The 19,358-nt window shown below is 36.3% G+C and overlaps 1 protein-coding gene across 1 annotated transcript; it reads right to left on the bottom strand.

The window, feature by feature from the left end:
- Positions 1–17,099: 17,099 nt before the first annotated feature.
- Positions 17,100–19,156, bottom strand: LOC132300378 (anthocyanidin 3-O-glucosyltransferase 2-like). The gene has a single exon (XM_059797417.1). The coding sequence runs from the start codon at positions 18,836–18,838 to the stop codon at positions 17,405–17,407; it is 1,434 nt and encodes a 477-aa protein (XP_059653400.1). The 5' UTR covers positions 18,839–19,156; the 3' UTR covers positions 17,100–17,404.
- Positions 19,157–19,358: the final 202 nt, after the last annotated feature.

Here is a 19,358-nt window from a genome sequence, read left to right as displayed (position 1 = left end):
CTAAGTAGTAAATAGTGAAAATGTTCCAACACCTGATATTGAATGGACCCTTAATGATCGTAGACTTGTACAATGCAATGTCAAAGCCATTACAAATCTTTATTGTGCCTTAAGCAAAGACGAATTCAATAGAATTTCGGATTGCGAAATGGCTAAAGAAATTTGGGATAAACTTGAAGTTTCCTATGTAGGTACTAGTCATGTTAAGGAATCCAAAATGAATATGCTTGTACATAAATGAAAACTTTTTACCATGAATGGCAAAGAAACTATTAGTGAAATGTACTCTCGTTTTACTAACATTGTGAATCCTTTGAAGGCTCTAGGAAAGTCATACACATCATCCGAGAATGTGAGAAAAATTCTTAGGTCATTGCCTAAGAATTGGGAAGCAAAGAAGACCGCCATCCAAGAAGCCAAGAATCTCAACACATTTCCAATAGATGAACTCATTGGTTCATTGACGGCATATGAACTTGAAATGAATGATAAAGATGAAGAGAAGGACACTCAAAAGAAGGATATTGCTCTTCAAGCTTCTACCAAAGAAGTCATAATTGATAAGGCTCCCAATGATGAAAAAGAAGAAGAAAAAATTGCCCTCATTACCAAAACCGTGAGAAGAGTCCTTCAAATGAAGAAGTTTCAAAAGAGCAACAATTTTAAAAGAAGTGGTTCATCTAGTAAAGAAGGAAAAAGAGAAGCACCTACATGCTTTCATTGTGAAAAACCGGGGTATTTCAAATCCGATTGATATGTCTACAAAAATGAGAAGGAAAGGAAAAAGAAAGGCAAAGCCATGAGAGCTACATGGGAGGATGATGATTCAAATGGATCCGAAAGTGACGATGAATTCAACAAATTGGTCAATCTTTGTCTCATGACCGATGAAGATGAGGTAAACTCTAATCATGACTCATTTGACTTAGAAACTCCTTGTGATGAATTGGTTGATGCACATAACCATTTGCTAGATGCTTTTAAAGAATTACATGATGAATTAGGTAAAATGGTTCAAAAATGTGCTAGCCTTAGAAGAGAAAAACTCATCATTTCTCAAAACTTTGAAAAATCTCAACTTAAAAATGAAACTTTGAAAAAGGAAAAAGAACTTGATAAAGAAAAGGCCTCAATTGAGTTAATTGCTGAAAATGAATCATTGAAAGTTATTATTGAGGATCAAGTTGAAACCTTAGCTAAATTCACAAAAGTTAGAGAAAATTTGAACCTCTTACTTGGAAAGCAAAGAAATGCTTATGCTAAAGATGGGCTTGGCTTTGATCCTCACAACAAAGATTCTTGTTTATTGAAAAAGAGAAAACCTTTGAACAATTACTTTGTTAAAAATTCCTCTTTTAGTCCAAAATGTAACTATTGTAAGAAGTTAGGACATAAGATCAACCATTGTCCTATTAGGCCATGTATGACAAAAGAAACTTGGGTTATTAAAGGTACATATAAGCTTCTTCCTAACTTTCATGGACCCAAGAAATTATGGGTACCAAAAGAAGATTACTCAAATTCCTTTTGTAGGTTTGCTTGAAGTCTCCATACTCATCCAAGGACAAATGGTTCCTTGATAATGGTTGCTTAAGACACATGACGGGAGATCAATCAAAATTTCTCTCTATCAAGTCTCACAAAGGAGGAAGCGTTACCTTTGGAGATAATTCAAAAGGCAAGGTTATCGGGATCGGATCTATTGGTATATCATCTTCCTCATCTATTGATGATGTCTTACTTGGTAAAGGCTTAAAACATAATTTGTTTAGTATTAGCCAACTATGTGATAAAAGATATAATGTGTTGTTTCAATCGGATAAATGCATTGTTAAAAGGAATGATGATGAAGTGTTTCATGCTCTTAGAAATGGTAATGTATATACTTTGCTTTTGTGTGAATTACTTGATCAAGATGTTAAGTACTTTGTCACTTCAAAAGAAAATAGTTGGTTATGGCATAGAAGGTTGGGTCATTCTAGCATGGATTTAATTTCAAAATTATCTAAAAATGAATTAGTCAAAGGCCTCCCAAAGACTAATTTTTTGAAGGATAAAATTTGTTGTGCATGCCAAATAGGGAAGCAAATTAAATCATCATTTAAAAGGAAAAAGGACTTAACTACTTCAAGACCACTCGAGTTGATTCATATGGATCTATTTGGTCTGAAGAGAATTACTAGTCTTGGTGAAAAATTCTATGCATTTGTCATTCTTGATGATTACTCTAGATTCACTCGGGTGTTTTTCCTTGCACACAAAAATGAAACTCATTCAATTTTTGCTAAATTTTGCAAAGAGTTAAGAACGAATAAGAGTGTAAGATTAAGACTATTAGGAGTGATAGAAGAAGAGAGTTTGAAAACCAAGATGTTGAAAGTTTTTGTGATAATAATGGGTATTATCATAATCTTTCGGCTCCTAGATCTCCTCAACAAAACGGAGTTGTTGAAAGGAAAAATAGGTCTCTCCAAGAAATGGCTAGAACTATGTTAAATGAACATAAATCTCCTAGAACTCTATAGGCCGAAGCCGTTAGTACCTCATGCTATGTCATAAATAGAGTCATTATTAGGAAACTTCTCAACAAAACCCTTACGAACTTTGGAACAAAAAGAAGCCAAACATTGGTTATTTTAAGGTTTTTGGGTGTAGATGCTTTATATTAAACGATAAAGACAACCTAGGGAAATTTAAACCTAAATCGGATGAAGGGATCTTCCTAGAGTATTCATCTCGTAGCAAAGCATTTAGAGTATTTAACAAAAGAACACTTGTTGTTGCTGAATCTATACATGTTGTATTTGATGAATCACCTCTTCCCCCTTTTAGATGTTCTATGGATGAAAATGAGGATGTGGTTGAAATTGAAAAGAATCTTGAAAATCTTGACGTAAATGATTCATCTCTAGATAATCTCTCCAAAGTCAATTCAAAAGAAAGTCACTCTCATGAGGAAACACCTCCTAAAACTTGGAAGCAAGTGACTCATCATCCAATTAATCAAATCATTGGCGATCCATCCAAAGGTGTAAGGACTCGATCTCAAATAAGCAATATATGCAATTATGTTGCTTTTGTTTCACATTTTGAACCAAAAAATATTCAAGAAGCTGAAAATGATGAGTCTTGGCTCTTGGCAATGTAAGAAGAACTCAACCAATTTGAAAGAAATGAAGTTTGGCAATTGGTTCCATGACCTAAAGATAAGTCCATCATTGGCACAAAGTGGGTTTTCAGAAACAAAAAGGATGAACAAGGAACCATGGTGAGAAACAAGGCAAGACTCGTAGCTCAAGGTTATAATCAAGAAGAAGGAATTGATTATGAAGAAATCTTTGCTCCCGTAGCCAGACTTGAAGCTATAAGAATGCTACTTGCTTTTGCATCATACAAGAACTTTAAATTGTATCAAATGGATGTTAAAAGTGCCTTCTTGAATGGATTCATTGATGAAGAAGAATTTGTTGAGCAACCACCGGGTTTTGAAAGTTATGAGTGTCCAAATCATGTCTTTAAGTTGACAAAAGCATTATACGGTTTGAAACAAGCTCCAAGAGCTTGGTACGAAAGGCTAAGTAAATTTCTACTCGAAAATGGTTTTTCTAGAGGAAAAATTGACAATACTCTATTTACTAAGTCTATTGATTGCAATTTATTGATTGTTCAAATTTACGTTGATGATATTATCTTTGGATCAACCAATAAAATGCTTTGTGAAAAGTTTGCTCATAGTATGCAAAATGAGTTTGAAATGAGTATGATGGGTGAACTAACTTTCTTTCTAGGATTGCAAATTAAACAAACACTTGATGGAATTTTTATTTGCCAATCAAAATATGTTAAAGAGTTGCTAAAGAAATTTGGCTTGGAGGAAGTCAAACATGCTCACACTCCCATGAGCTCATCCTTGAAACTTGATAAAAATGAAAAAGGGGTTAATGTAGATATTAAAAAGTATCGAGGCATGATTGGTAGTCTCTTGTATTTAACCGCAAGTAGACCGGACATCATGTTTAGTGTATGTTTGTGTGCTCGTTTTCAATCTTGTCCAAAAGAATCTCACTTGTGTGCAGTTAAAAGAATTTTTTGCTATTTAAGCAAAACCTTGAGTGTAGGTCTTTGGTATCCTAGGCATACCTCATTTGAACTCGTTGGATACTCGGACGCGGATTTTAGCAAGTGCAAAGTTGATAGAAAAAGTACTAGTGGGACATGTCACTTCCTTGGATAATCCCTAGTATCTTGGGCTTGCAAGAAACAACATTCTGTGGCTCTATCTACTGCTGAAGCTGAATATATTGCAGGTGGAAATTGTTGTGCTCAAACTTTTTATATTAAGCAATAACTTGAAGATTTTGGTCTTAAGTATAACCATATCCCTATCTTGTGCGATAACACTAAGCATATATTAGTGTTAAAAGGTGACATCGTACTCACATATATTAGCACCGAGAAGCAATTAGCGGATATTTTCACTAAACCCATTCAAGAAGATCAGTTCTACTCTCTCAGAAGGAATTTAGGGATGGCTTGTGCAAGTGAAGTGGTCCAATCATAAAATCAAAATTGATTCAGCATCTGGGCACAAACCGGTCGACGTCTCAACACTATACGTTGACCGAATTAAAGAGAACCGGTTAACTCTTGGAACCTTTACGTCGACCGATTCTTGTGACGGGTCAATTTTAAGTTACGGGTAAGTATTTGCTCCGGGCTTTCTTCTTTCACTGATATGCTAAATTTTCACTATTGAACGACATTATTCACTCTCGTTCCCTCTCTTTTCCCTCTCAAGGCGACCTAGGGTTCCTCAAATCCTCTTCCAATCTCACATCATTTAAAGTAAGCTTTTCAAAATCATATTACTCTTGATTCAGTCAGTATCATGCTCTATATATTCATCCTATATATTGAATCTTTCATAAGCAGTCTTAATAAATCTAGGGTTCAAAGTCTCAGTGTTTAGGCTCTCTTTTGTTGTGTGAACACTCAATCTTCCTAGTCTCTAGTCATCATCAGTGCCATAATTTTAAGAATTTATTCATACCCACATATGTATTGATATTTCTTTTATATATATAACCCTCTGTATCACACCTTCAAAATCTTACTACTTAAATTAAGGGTTTCACTAAAAAAAAATTTAAATTACTCTTGTTAAGCTTATCATCACTCCTAAATTAATGGGTCCTAGGAAAAACCCACCCCGTGCCTCCCAATCTCGTGAAAAGAGAACCAAGGCCCGTCATGATCATGAAGCCAGTGCTTCTGCTCCATCTGTTCCACCTCCTCCTATGCTCTTCCAATCCCCTGAGGATAAAGAGAGTTATGAAACCATTTTTCTTTAAAAGAAAGTAGCTTATGGGAAAACCCTCAAAAGGGCCGATTGTCTTGCTAACAATCTCAACACTTATGAGCTGTTTGAAGCTGTAGGCTTGGCTGATTTCGTCTCAATGGAAATTCCATTCTATCCAAAATTAGTCCGCCTATTTTATACCCATCTCAAGAGAGATTCTGAAACAAATAGCCTTAACTCATTTGTCCAAGGTGTTGATCTCTCACTTCGCAAAAGTGATCTAAGGATTTTACTAAATCTTCCCGAGGGTGGTCTCCGGCATTATGAAACCCATGCTTGGTATCAAAATGCTGACTTTGATCCTCTCACAGTAGTTCATGACATTTGTCATGACAAAACTACCGAGGACATAGACATCATAAAATCCAGTGACCTCACCATTGAAGGCTAAATAATCTATCGAGTCATCGTCCATTCCATCATTCCCAAGACCGGTGGCTATTCTGACGTTTCCTACATGGAAACTCTTCTGACCTGCTGTGTGCTTAAGGGACGCAAAATTAACGTGCCTCACTTAATATACCATCACATAATGGATTATGTCAACCATAAGAAATGTCATATATACTACGCAATGCCTCTCACCAAGATCTTCCGAGCAAAAGGGGTTATGTTCGCTGGTCAGCCCAAAATGAACCTGCTATCTCAACATCACTTTGACAAGTCGGCTCTTCTACGTATGAGATTAAAAAGGGATGATGATGGAAATTGGTACGATCCCAAAATTGTAGGTGGTGATCAAACTGAAAACGAAACTGAAGATTCGGATGGAAAGGAAGCAGAGGGCAACCAAAGTGATGATAAAGTCCCTCCAGCTAATACGTAATTATCTCATATGGAAGTTGAGATTCCTCTTGACAATTTGCAGGCTGATCCATCTACTGACCCATCTATTCGAGAGCTCATCCTTCAGCAACTAGTTGTATCTTGTCAAACTCAAGAGGAAGTGGTCATGCTAAGGGCAGAACTGAGAAGCATGAATATTGATCTTCAGAAGTTGTACACCAATTTCGGTTTACCACCTCATTAGCTGTTTGCTCTTCCCCTCTTTTTGATGTGACAAAGGGGGAGAACAATGATGTGATCTGGCTAGCTTAGACTTTCACGTTTTGTTATCTTAACTATGGGTATATTTTGATAAAACTTTCGTATTTGGATAATGTGCTGTGATATTTTTAGCTATGACAATCTTGATAGTATATTTATCTCTTGTTATTATTTGGTTTTATTTTGATCCATGCATCATGAAAAATGTGAAATATTCTATATAGCATGTAGTAAGGGGGAGACATCATTTCCAAATTTAAAACATTTACTTGCAAATATTTTCAGTCATACCTGTCTTAAATTCCTTTTTCTACAAGCATGATCATTATATTCACTATGTGCAAATTGACAGGGGGAGTATTTTACAAATACAACCCAATATCATTTCTAGATCACATACTTGATTTGTCATCATCAAAAAGGGGGAGATTGTTGATCAAAGTCCTAATCCATTTGTTTTTATGATAACAAATCAGTTAAAGGAGTTTTATATTCTAATATTTCAATTGAGTTTAAATGCAAGGAAATAAATGCTTCTTAATTGAAGAAATGAAAGGATCTTCATGCCATCATATGGACTCAAATGCACATTCCTGAAACATAAAGAGGCTGCAAACATTCTATAAAGAATATGGTTAACTAACGCACAAGAGGATGTAAAAACAAGAGAATGCAAATGTTCTACAAGGCAGAGGCAAAAATTCAAAGAACAGCATACCATACATCGACCGGTTCATGCCATACGTCGACCGGTATGTATTCAGAGGCAAAATTCAAAGATCAACTCATATACGTCGACCAGTTTAAAGCATACGTAGACCAGTATCTATGCAGTAGCCAAATTCGAGGAGAAGCTCATATACGTCGACCGATTCATGCCATACGTCGACCGATATGTATTCAAAGGCGAAATTCAAAAGATCAACTCATATACGTCGATCGGTTTGCGCATACGTCGACCGGTATCCAGGCAGTACTGAAATCTCAGGAACTCAACATATACGTTGACCGGTAAGTAGCATACGTCGACCGGTTTGATAAAGGATACGTCGACCGGTTTATGTCGTACGTCGACCGGTTTGATAAAAGATTCAAACTTCTAACGGCTAGAATTTGATTTAATGCTTCCAACTACCTACAACAGCTCTATTGAACTCGAAATCTCTTCAAATACAGATAGATGGTCTATAAACAAAGGAACTTCTTTTAGAGATCATTAAATAATATCATCCAAGTGCATTCAAGAGCATCAAAAGGAGTCTGAAATTCTGATCTGAGCATTTACTTCTTATTCCTTCTCTTATATCAGTTTAAGAGACCAGAGCTTCATTTATTTCATCCTTCTACTCTAGTATGACAGTAATTCTTGTAATATCCTCTAGAGAAAGAGAGAGAGAAAGAAACAATATTGTAATCTACATATATCTCTACATTCTTGTAAGGGTTGGTGTGACCCAAAAGCAAAGCTAAGAAGAAGGGTGTTCTCCTAGCAAGAAAAGAAGCAAAGTCTTACTTCAAGTTGAAGGTTTGCTCTCCACCATTAAGGAGGAGCTTTAGTGATTTGGAAAGTCTCAAGGGAGGACCTTGAGCCGAGGAGTAGAAGCTTTCGAACCTCGCTAAATTACCGAGTCACTGTTTGCAATTCTCTATCTCTATACTCTTTAATTGTGCTTATATTGCTTGAATATTTTTATTATGTATTGCATTCTATTTAGTTGGAAACAAATTTTTAAAAATACGAACATTGGCCATTGACTCTATTCACCCCCCCCCCCCCTCTAGAGTCAATTATTGACTAACACAAACCTATGGAATCGATTATACAGAGACATTCACACCTGTAGACAAAATAAACACAGTTCGTGTTTTGTTGTCTTTAGCTGCGAACTTGGATTGGCCATTATAACAATTCGATGTGAAGAATGACTTTCTGCATGGTGAATTATCTGAAGAAGTCTACATGGATCTCCTACCAGGATGCATGATACTTGAAAAGTATAGTCGAAAGGCCTGCAGGTTAAAGAAATCATTATATGGGTTGAAACAATCTCTAAGAGCATGGTTTGGAAGATTCACAAAGTCTATGATAGCCTTTGGCTACCGTCAGAGCAATTCAGACCACACGTTATTTCTGAAGAAATATCAGGATAAGATCACTGCACTCATTGTATATGTAAATGACATAGTGGTTACACGAAATGATCCTAAAGAAATGAAGGCTCTCAAGAAATACTTGTCCAGAGAATTCAAAATGAAAGATCTAGGTCTTTTGAGATATTTTCTTGGGATCGAAGTATCTCGATTTAATAAAGGAATCTTTCTATCTCAAAGAAAATATGCCTTAGATCTATTATAAGTGACTGGCATGACAGCATATCAACCAGTTGAGACACCAGTGGAAAAGGACTGAAGTTATGTGTTAAGTCCAACTAAGTACCTACTAATAAAGGAAGATACCAAAGACTTGTAGGGAGATTGATGTACTTAGAACACACGAGACCAGATCTGGCTTATGTATTGAACATTGTTAGCCAATTTATGCATGATCCTAGAGAGCAACATATGAATACAGTTATGTGCATTTTGAGGTATTTGAAATCTGCTCCTGGAAAAGGAATTTTGTTCACTAAAAATGCTAATTATCAAAACATAGATGCATATATTGATGCTGATTAGGTTGGAGCTATAGATGATAGGCGATCTACTTCTGGTTACTTTACTTTTGTAGGAGGTAATCTTATTACATGGAGAAGCAAGAAACAAAATGTTATTACTCGCTCGAGTGCAGAAGCTAAATTAAGAGGTATAGCGCTTACAATTTGTGAAACATTGTGGTTAAGACTTCTCTTGCAAGATTTAGGTTATCTACCTGGGCAACCTATTCGACTATATTGTGACAATAAAGCAGCATGTAATATTGCCCATAATCCAGTTCAACATGATCATACGAAGCATGTTGAAATGTACAGATTCTTTATTCAGGAGAAGTTGGATGGGAAAATTATGGAGTTGCCTAAGATTCGATCTGAGAATCAATTAGCTGACATTCTCACCAAAGTAGTCTCAAAGCAAGTGTTTTCAAAAATTTTAGACAAGTTGGGCGTGTGTGATATCTATGCACCAACTTGAGGGGGAGTGTTAAGATTTTATCACTTATAGTACAGTTATAGGATTGAATTATTTACCCCTTGATTTAGAGCTAATTGGTAGGTAATTAGTTACCTATTTTAGCTCAATCCTATTCTATAAATTGGATGTAACACCATCAATGAATTATCGAATAGAGTTTTTAATTCTCATATTCTTTCTCTGAATTTCAAGTTCAAGTCAACGCGACAATGAGCACTGATGTGGATTGGAGGTGACAATCAATGACGGTAGTAGACCATCATATTCAATATCGCCGGCCCATCAACCAGCAGCCATTACTGCTGCTTCGAACTGCCGTCCTTCATCACCACAGACCCACTTCGCCGCTGTGCACCCATGCTCATCGGTGAAGACAGTTCCGCCGGTGAGTTTGCCGGCCACGTTAACCATCTACTACCGTCATCGATTATCACCTACTGCTCTTGTTGTCTCATGGTCATAGCCTATTGCTCTTGTTGTTTTATGCTGTCTTACAATCACGTCATCCATCATCATTGACGTTGGAACAACCTCACCCCCAATTCGGCGATTGCTAGCTGCCACCCATCACCGCTCACCGTTGTGGAATAGACCCACCTCTTACCGATCCATTCCTTGGATGTTGTTCCTTGCATTTTGGCGTTATCTATTACGCATTTCAAGCTTCCCGCCAAATAACTCATTCCACCAATAAACTCTACCGTCTTCACGACCATCTCACACATGTCCTCCATTGTCAGCGTTCTTCGAGCAGAACCTAGCTCACCACCAGCCTCATTGAATCTTTGACCACCAATTGCCAGTTTCTGTCCATTGCTGGCTTATTATAGGCTTTGCTTACTGCCATGCATTTCTGTGTGCCCACCGGATTTAGTTTGTGATTTGAGGATTAAATTTTAGGACATTTTGGTCATTTCAAATCGGTTTATTGGGGTAGTTAAGCCATTTTATATATGAAACAAAGTCAATTCAAAGTCAAAATGGTAATATAGTCATTTTACATCTAAAAGTACTCTGACATCATTAAAAGACATTTGGGGGTGTAAGTAGGGGTGTCAATTTTTACCGCCTCGCCCCATTAATAACAAATATGGGAACACTTTTTATACTACTCGGGCGGGCATGGATACAAATTTTGTACCCATTACGGGTACGGGGCGATTAGGGTTCAGTATACATATCCGTCGGGGCCCCGCCCTGCTAAGCATATAACTATATTTTATATATATATAATATTAATAACTTAATAATATTATGTTCTCGGAATTTTGTTATGTGCATGTTATTTTTTTATTTTTGTTGAGATTCATAATTTCATTTATGTTTGTGCCATTACCAAGCTTTCCACATTTAAATAACAGCAGCTTAAGTCCCAAAAAGTGGGAGAAAAAAATTTGTTAGCGAGGCGGGGCTGAACATGAAAATCTAACCTATCATGGGTCACGGGGTAGGTAGGACTTGACAAAAATTAAGCCGGACGGGGTGGGATTTAGGGAAACCCACTCTAAACCCGCTCCATTGCTATTTCTAGGCGTAAGTGAATTACAAATCATTCTTTGAAATATAAGTGAAAGTTAAAACTAAAATATTCATTTAAGTAAAATATGACGTGTCTGTATAATTTACCCTAGAGTGTTTTATCTTAAATTTTACTACCGTTAGTTTTATACCTACAAAATAAGAGTTGTAGTTCACAGACATCTCAAGATGAAAGTGACAATTCAAGTTCTTGTAGGAAGAATGAAGTGTGAGTTAGTTTTTAACGCAAAATATGATTTTTTTTATTTTTAATACCTTTTAATAACAATTGATCGGAGCCAATTGGGTACCTTCAAATAATTTATCCACTGGATTGAGCATTAGATTATTTCACCCAAGTTGCCCTCGAGGCAATAATTTCTCCAAACGAAATTCCCTCACAGTCCTCGACCTGCAAAACGATGAGATGAAAGAGTTTTGGTTCTATGACGTCTATGGCGCTACTGAGCCGTTTTTCGCCGCCTTCGACTATGGCTTAGGTGATGGGTGGCTCCGCCGCCGAGGTTAGAGTGCAATGCTTCTGAAGGAATAGGTATTCCTTGTTTTGGTTTCAATTTCTCGATATCATTCCTAGCTAATTACCGTTGCTGAAAGTGAACTTTTGATGACATTTCTGGATACATTCTGAACCACCGGAATGTCAATTATTGTAAAACACAATTCCATTTGAAAAAAATATATTCAAATTACAGAATTTATTTCTATGCTCATTTGTAATTTTGTGATTGAATTTGTTAGGGTTCGGTATCTAAGATTCCGGTGATTGATTCTTTTCATTTTATTAATATGTTACATTCTACTCTAACACAGAAACATACATGTATACATTCAAATTTTACTTTGAATACTTGCTTGTATGGAGCTTTCAACCCTTAGCAAAATAATTGTTTAGTAATTGACTCTATACAAGGTCTAGGACTGATTTTATGCTTATTCAATGTTTTAGATTGCTAACAATCCTTAATTTTGGTGGTGGTGGTTGTTGTTGTTGTTGTTGTTGTTGTTGTGTGTGTGTGTGTGTTTCTTTCACAATCGATTTCTCTGCATTTTGGTGGTTATTAATAGATATAAAAAATAAAAATCATAGTTTTGACCTGCAGTTCCATCATATGATTTCATTCATTTTAGAATTGTATTTATTTATCATCAATTGTCAATTACTCAATTGTTTCTGAAAGGGGAAACATTGAAATGTAGGCGGAGGGGAAAACATTGAAATGTAGGCGGAGCAGACTAAGGATTCATTTAAGCGGTCGGTACTCTCTGTTGGTCAATTTGTGATGCTTCAGAGGTTTAAGCAGGTACGCTACTCTCTGTTGTTCAATTTGTGATGCTTTATACTCCATACATTGAATTTTATATGATAAATATAAGTATGAATTTTTAATTTTTTTTCCCTCTTTTTTCCACCTAATGTTAACCGTCCGTGTCTAATTAGAGGTTTTACCCGGATCATGGCAATGCCTCTTTAAACTAGCACTTTATGGTGACACCAGAAGGGTGCATTCCTAGCTTAATTTATTGTGTTTCCTTAACATGTAATTGGGAGGGTCTCTACTAATAGTGAAGATGCATCTAATTAATGGATTGATAAAAGTTCTAACCATATGCAAGCTTCATCCTTAACATGTAATTGGGATGGTCTCTACTAATAGTGAAGATACATCTAATTAATGGATTGATAAAAGTTCTAACTATATGCAAGCTTAAAACTGAAAACATATTTCTCTCACTAAATGGATATGATTTATTATGCAATACAGTATGCTTGTTGATAGTAAACCTAGAAAAAATAGTATGTTATGTCTATAATGGTTATACTTATCGGGTTTGGGATTTTCTCATAGTATAATGATGTTTAAACCACTATTCACCCCATTGTATTGTAAAATTCATGGTAGTATATCATATTGATTGCACTGCTCGCAGATAGTTGTCCAAATGGTCAATATATTAATGACTGGGAATAATTCAAAGGTTTTCATTTTGGATGCACTTATTTCCTTTTACAAATTACTTGGTACTCTGTCGTTCATAGTATTGGTAACTTTACATTGAGATATTGGTATATTGATAATAGTGTAAAAATTGACTCTTTGCAATATAAATATGAAAAGTTAGGGTTACTTGCTTCGGTAGCCACTGTAGTTTTCCGTAGAATCTATTTGATATGGATTATGTTTACAATCCCTCTATTTTATGGGAGTCAAGAATGTCACTTGACGTTTGCTGTTTGTCACCTGATTTAAAGCAAGGGACAATAGGAAGTTTAGTTGCGTGATGCCAAAGTCGTCTTCACTTCTATTTATTTATTTTATCTTTCTTTGTTTCATTTTTCGTTTTTACACTTGGTTTTTATACCGGCTTTCCTTTTGATGGTTATAAGCTAGGTTCAATTGCTTTACTGTGGTTTTACACAAATAAGACACCTTATGAACTTTGGTTTAATAAAAAGCTAATCTTAATTTTATAAGAACTTCTGGCAGTACATGTCATATATTACAAGATAGAGAAAATGGTGTTGGGGTTTTCATTGTGATGATGTTGGTGGTCACGTGGGTATTATGGAAGATGAGTTTATGGGTATTATCCTCAATCAATCGACACAGCACTAGAAGATTACGAAATTTTATTAGTATGTATTACATTCGACAAATCTCCATAGCCTAGAGGATACATTGTTATGCCAATACAAGCTTAAAAAACCTAGAGTTATTTATGAAGAATAAGATGAAAGCTCATGTCTAGGTTTTGTAATCAGTGATGTGGAACATTCTTCTACTGCCAGGGTAGCATGGAGTTCTATTTCCGGTGCTTGTAATGAGGGGGGCTTGGCCTACAACATATCCTTGTACTATACTCAAGGCTCTAGGCTTAGTAGCAGGAGCAACTTTTAATTTATTATGAGCCCAAACGATCGATTTTTACGAATCTATTTGAATACTGGGAGTCAAGAACATGGCTATATATTTTTGGTTTGTCCCCTGCTTTGGGTTATAGTTTAGATTTGTAACAATTTGGGACAATAGGAGGTTTAGTTGCATGGTTCCAAAAATTATCCCCAATTCTATTTTCACTTGTATTCCTATACTCGATTTTCGTTAGGCCTGTCTTTGTAAAATATTTCCACTAGAAGCCAATCAATTATTGGTGGGGAATTTTTTATGTGAATAAATTTGAACAGACATATAATCCCAACTAATTCGCATAGTATTAAATAAATGGTCTCCTTTTATCCATAGATAATGAATCATATGGGAGAACTGCCCGACTCAATTACTTCAACTCAACAAAGCTTTTTCCCCAACTACTTTGAGAACTCCTCACATTATTTAGTGACTGCTAGTGATGAAAACTGTTTTCTTTTTTCAATCTTTCGGTCATCCGAACATCTCCCTCAGTCACCTAGGTCTTATGTTCTTGATGTAGGATAAGAAAGAGCTTTGTAACCAACCGATGCATGAGATAGAAGAGATATAAAGGAGAGAGAAGAACAAAGGCAAGAAGAGGATGATAGAGAAGAAGAGCAGAGAAAAAGCAGTTTAAGATGGGAATCGTATATCAGTAATAAATATTCAATCAATTAGCGTGGATAATCCTAGGATTATTACAAGAGCATTATTTAAAGGCAAAATCGTGCGCAAACCCGACAAAACCCTAATTACTATAAATTCAGAAATGGATATTGTCAAAAATGATAAACAACAAATATAAAGATAGATACTTAATAGCGTAAGTCCTAAAATTAGAAGAAAAGGCCCTAATAAATAAATATATATATTAATGTCTGCAGCTGACATAGGTATATGCATGATGTATGGTATATGGCTTTGAACTCCCTCATGATATGAATCAATTCTACCGGTGGAGAAGAACTTGTCTAGGGAGAGTTATAGTGGTAGTATAGCTTTAAAAATTGATGGGTGGACAGTAAGTCAAACCATGTTTGTAGTGTTTTTTCCATTATGAATGCTTGGTGACTTTTTTTCAACTCAAATTGGCTTGGGTTTTTTTTTTTTTTTTTTCTCTCTCTCAAATTTGACTCTTTTTAAACTCAAATTACCTTTTATAATTCAAATTTGACTTTTTTAAAACTCAAATTCACTTTTTAAAATTATATATATATAAAATTTATATATATATATCCGATGCAAAGGGGACGTTCCAGATGGACCCGGAGGCGGTGGTGACGCTTTAGCTTGTCGAAGAACCCGTCTAAGACGAGTGCTTTATACTGATAGGTACTCCCCTGTTGTTAGGTTTTGTAATCTGTAATCTGTATTGTATAATTATTATTCTTCTGTCAGTTCTATTTATGTTCATGTGATTAATTCTTTTGATTACCTAATAGTTCGTTTGTGAGTTCTGTTATTATTTACTAAATGATTTGGTTAAGATTCTGTTATTTTTTCCCTTTGATTTTTTTGGTTTTTTTTTTTTTTTTATTCAGAGTCTGACAATCTTTGCTGTTCATTTGGCGGGCAAATGTTCTTAATCTATCGATTGTTTTTTAATTCTTTTTGGGCCATATAATCTGTTTTGTTCAGTTAATTTTGTTTTGGCTCTATTACTATTCCATAATTTGTTTGAGGTTTTGACTTTAGGCATGAAGATTAAGACGGATACGCCTGTAATAAAGACGGTACAAGAAAGGGTGATGCAATTTTTGCTAATGAATCATCCCTTCGATTGCCCAAGATTTAGTTTTAGCCTAATACACAAATATTTATAGGCAAAATTGTGGGCAACCCCGACAAAACCCTAATTACTGTATATTCGAAAATGGATATTGTCAAAATGACAAATATAAAAGTAGATACTTAATAACAAAATTCCTAAAATTAGAAGAAAAAACCCTAAAATATAAACACACATATACCTCTACAGCTGACATATATGCATGATGAATGGCATTTGGATTTGAACTCCCTCCTGATCTAAATCAATTCTACTGGTGGAGAAGAGCTTGTCTTGCGAGAGTTATAATGGTATTATAGCTTTGAAGGATCAGGAAGTGCAGTAGTAAACTGTACTTCCTTATAAGGTTCATCTTACAAGCATACTGGCCTTTACTTTTAAAACATATTAATGCTTTCTATCCGGCTTCCTCTATTGTAGAATATTTCTTCCACATTAAGTAGAAGCAACATTTTCCTTGCAAAATTGGAGCTGCTTTGAGGAGTATAAATGTCTAGGTTTGGTATTTGTTACATCCTCCATCATTAAGATGAAAGATTTGGTCACATAATAATCCATTCTCAGGAGAGAAACATCTGGCACAAGTGACTTGGCCTCTTGAGATGTTTTATTGCATTCGTTTCCAATGACTAAAGACTGGGTTTACAATATATCTATACCTAGTTGAAGATCATGATAGTTTAGTTTATTCTAAACTGAATTCAGTAAATTTTTTGAATTTGTGATAATAAATATTCAACTATGTTCCCTATCCAATTTATTCCACATTTTTCTTTTGGACATAAAATGAGATAAATTGATTAAGATGGTTTGGACATTTGTAAAGATAAGATGGTTTGGACATTTGTAAAGACTACCGGTTAAGAACAGTGGCATGGTTCACATTGAAGGTAATGCTAGATGAAAGGGAAGTCCAAAATTTATATGGGTACAGTTAGTAAATAAAAACATTACAACATGTGGTTATGACCAATAAATTAGAATGCAAAAGTAGGATTCTTGTAAGAAACCCCAACTAGTTGAGAAAAGACTGTTTGCTGTTGTTGTATTCGTTCTTGTGTTTGATGCTGATATACATGTGTTTGTGGTGCAACTTGTACAGTAAATTTGTGCAGCTGAGTTCTATATAATTGGAACAATTGTATCTGGGAGAGGGAGATGATAAAAGAATGCTGTCTTGTTTAAGACTATTATGTTGCTCTCTGTTTCTTCTGATAGAAAGTAAGCTACATTTTCAAAGAATTATATAACGTGTTTACAGGCACACAATTGAAATTAGCTTTCATTTTAATCATTTCCCGCGCGTGTGTGTGTGTGTGAAGATAACTTTCTAGAAAATAGCCTTTGCTTTGTACGTGATTGTTATCTCAGGGGAAATACCTCAATACAATAGGATTAGCAATAGCTGCAATGTATATAAATCCTATCTAAGTGAACAGCCAATGTTAGTATCATTTTTCATTGAAACAAAATACATGCATTTGATAGCTCATTAAAGATATGACTTCCTGTTTTCATTTACTTCACATGCAACTTATGGAGAACATGTATCCGGTTGAAAGGAAGTGAAGGCCACCATGGTTCTCAGGAAAGTGTATTCCATGCACTGGGAGGCATCATTTATTCAGATTTTTAAGAGTGGAAATCCATACTTTTAATCACATCCTCAATTAGACGTCCCAGAGAAATGTAGGATGACCCACCCTCCATCATGGCTTCTCTGCTCTTTTCTTTCATCTCATTCACCTTCTTCCTAATTTCCTGGTCGTTCGTCATTACTTTTCTTATCCCAGTCTCTATCTCCTCTGCCGTCAAAGGCTCTTGGTTAATATCTCTACTGGGATCTTTCCTAAAGTCCATCTTGATCTCCACTGCTAACCCCAACTCTCTCACCATTTCAAAAGCATTCAATTGCTGCTCTGCGTACAGAGGCCATGCTGCCATGGGCACTCCACACCACACGCTCTCCAACGTAGAATTCCACCCGCAATGTGACACAAACCCTCCCACCGCCGGGTGTGACAGCACTGCCACTTGTGGCGCCCAGCCAATCACTTTTCCCATCCCTGCCATCCGTTCCAAGAATCCCTCCGGCAGGACTTCCTGTGGATTCTCGTATTCTTTTGGAAGCTCTACCTTTCCCTTTGGTGGAGGCTGACGCAGGGACCACAAGAAACGGTAGCCACTACGCTCTAGTGCATCCGCAATCTCTTTCACCTGTTCCTTACCGAAGCTTCCCAAGCTCCCGAAGCACAAGAACACCACTGACAATGGTGGCTGATCGTCGAGCCAGCTCATGATAGCATCGGATTGGTGGCTCCCATCACCAATCTTGAGGTTGAGTACAGGTCCCACCGGGTAGATTGGCGGGGTCTTACTGTCAGATAGGGACTTCACTGCATGGGATTCTAGCTCCATGAACGTGTTGACCAAGATGCCTTTTGTACGTCTGAACCTTCGGGCATGTGCTAGGAACCTGCTGCACTCATCTTGGTTTTGCAGCATCACAGACGGCAAGACCTTAGTCGGAACTGAATTGGCAAAACTTGGAACTGATAACTCAGTATCCGAGTCCTTGAACTGAATAATGTCTTTGTTTTGGTCATCTTGGATGAACTGGAGATGAAACATGAGGCCAAGAAAACCGGCACTGGACGTGAAGTAGATGTAGGTTGGGATCCCCAACTCGTCGGCCACATCGATCATGCTGCTGCAGAACACATCAACAACGAACCCAGCAAGCCTATTTGTTTGGATTCCGGCAGCAACATCTCTCACTCGAGTCTTGTTGGTTTCTATAAGGGTGGTCATGATGTGGAAACGGGACTTCTGTTCTGTACTTGGTTCTTCGTGAGGAAGTTCCACAAAACGTATGCGTGAGTTCGCGTCTTCAGCCGTTGATTGGGTATGAATACTGGTCTTGGTATCAAAGGGCACCTTCATTATGATGAATGTAATGAAGATCCGTTCGTCGCGGCGGATGAGGAGGTTGGCCATCTCCAGTGCCGATGTGAGGTGACCGACTCCGGGCGAGGGGATGAAGACCAGCTCTGCTATTTTCTTCATTTTTACTACGGCAATGCTGATATGGATAGGAAGACTTTGAACTTTTGATTCTATTTGCAGTACTAGATTAATGGTTGATATATACTAGATGTGTTTATATATATTTTAATATGTATGCAAGTGATGTAATGGCTTTGCTGGCGGAGAAACAGAGAGCTTTGAGAAATTATTACGAGGCGTATATATGGTCTTAGCAAATGTGACTGTAGAAGCAAAATAAAAAATAAAAAAATAATAATACAATTGCATACGTGTAAGTGATTTCGACCCTGTAAATTTATTATAGCCTTTATTATATATCTCATCATACGTTATATTTAATATAAACTAATATAATCTAATCCAGCCCACATCTACAAAACCATCAATAAAGGCAAAACGAAGATAATCAACAATGACGGAATTGCATTAATAAAAGGACGACTTTAACATAGTTGGCACTTTTGACTTTAGGAGGGCAGAAAAAACTTAATGAAAATAATTGGCCCTCCCCTCTTGAAGAGTCCAATGTCTGTCAAAT

This window comes from Cornus florida, unplaced genomic scaffold (assembly GCF_030987335.1).
Source record: "Cornus florida cultivar Cherokee Brave unplaced genomic scaffold, ASM3098733v1 CherokeeBrave_3.0.0_Hap2_Chr03, whole genome shotgun sequence".
NCBI classification, from domain to species: Eukaryota; Viridiplantae; Streptophyta; class Magnoliopsida; order Cornales; family Cornaceae; genus Cornus; species Cornus florida.
Note: the sequence above shows the minus strand (reverse complement) of the source record. Positions and strands in the feature narration are given on the sequence as shown.

What these genes read in the sequence shown, in the direction of transcription:
- LOC132300378 (XM_059797417.1), bottom strand. Translation starts at nt 18,838, where the DNA reads ATGAAGAAAATAGCAGAGCTGGTCTTCATCCCCTCGCCCGGAGTCGGT.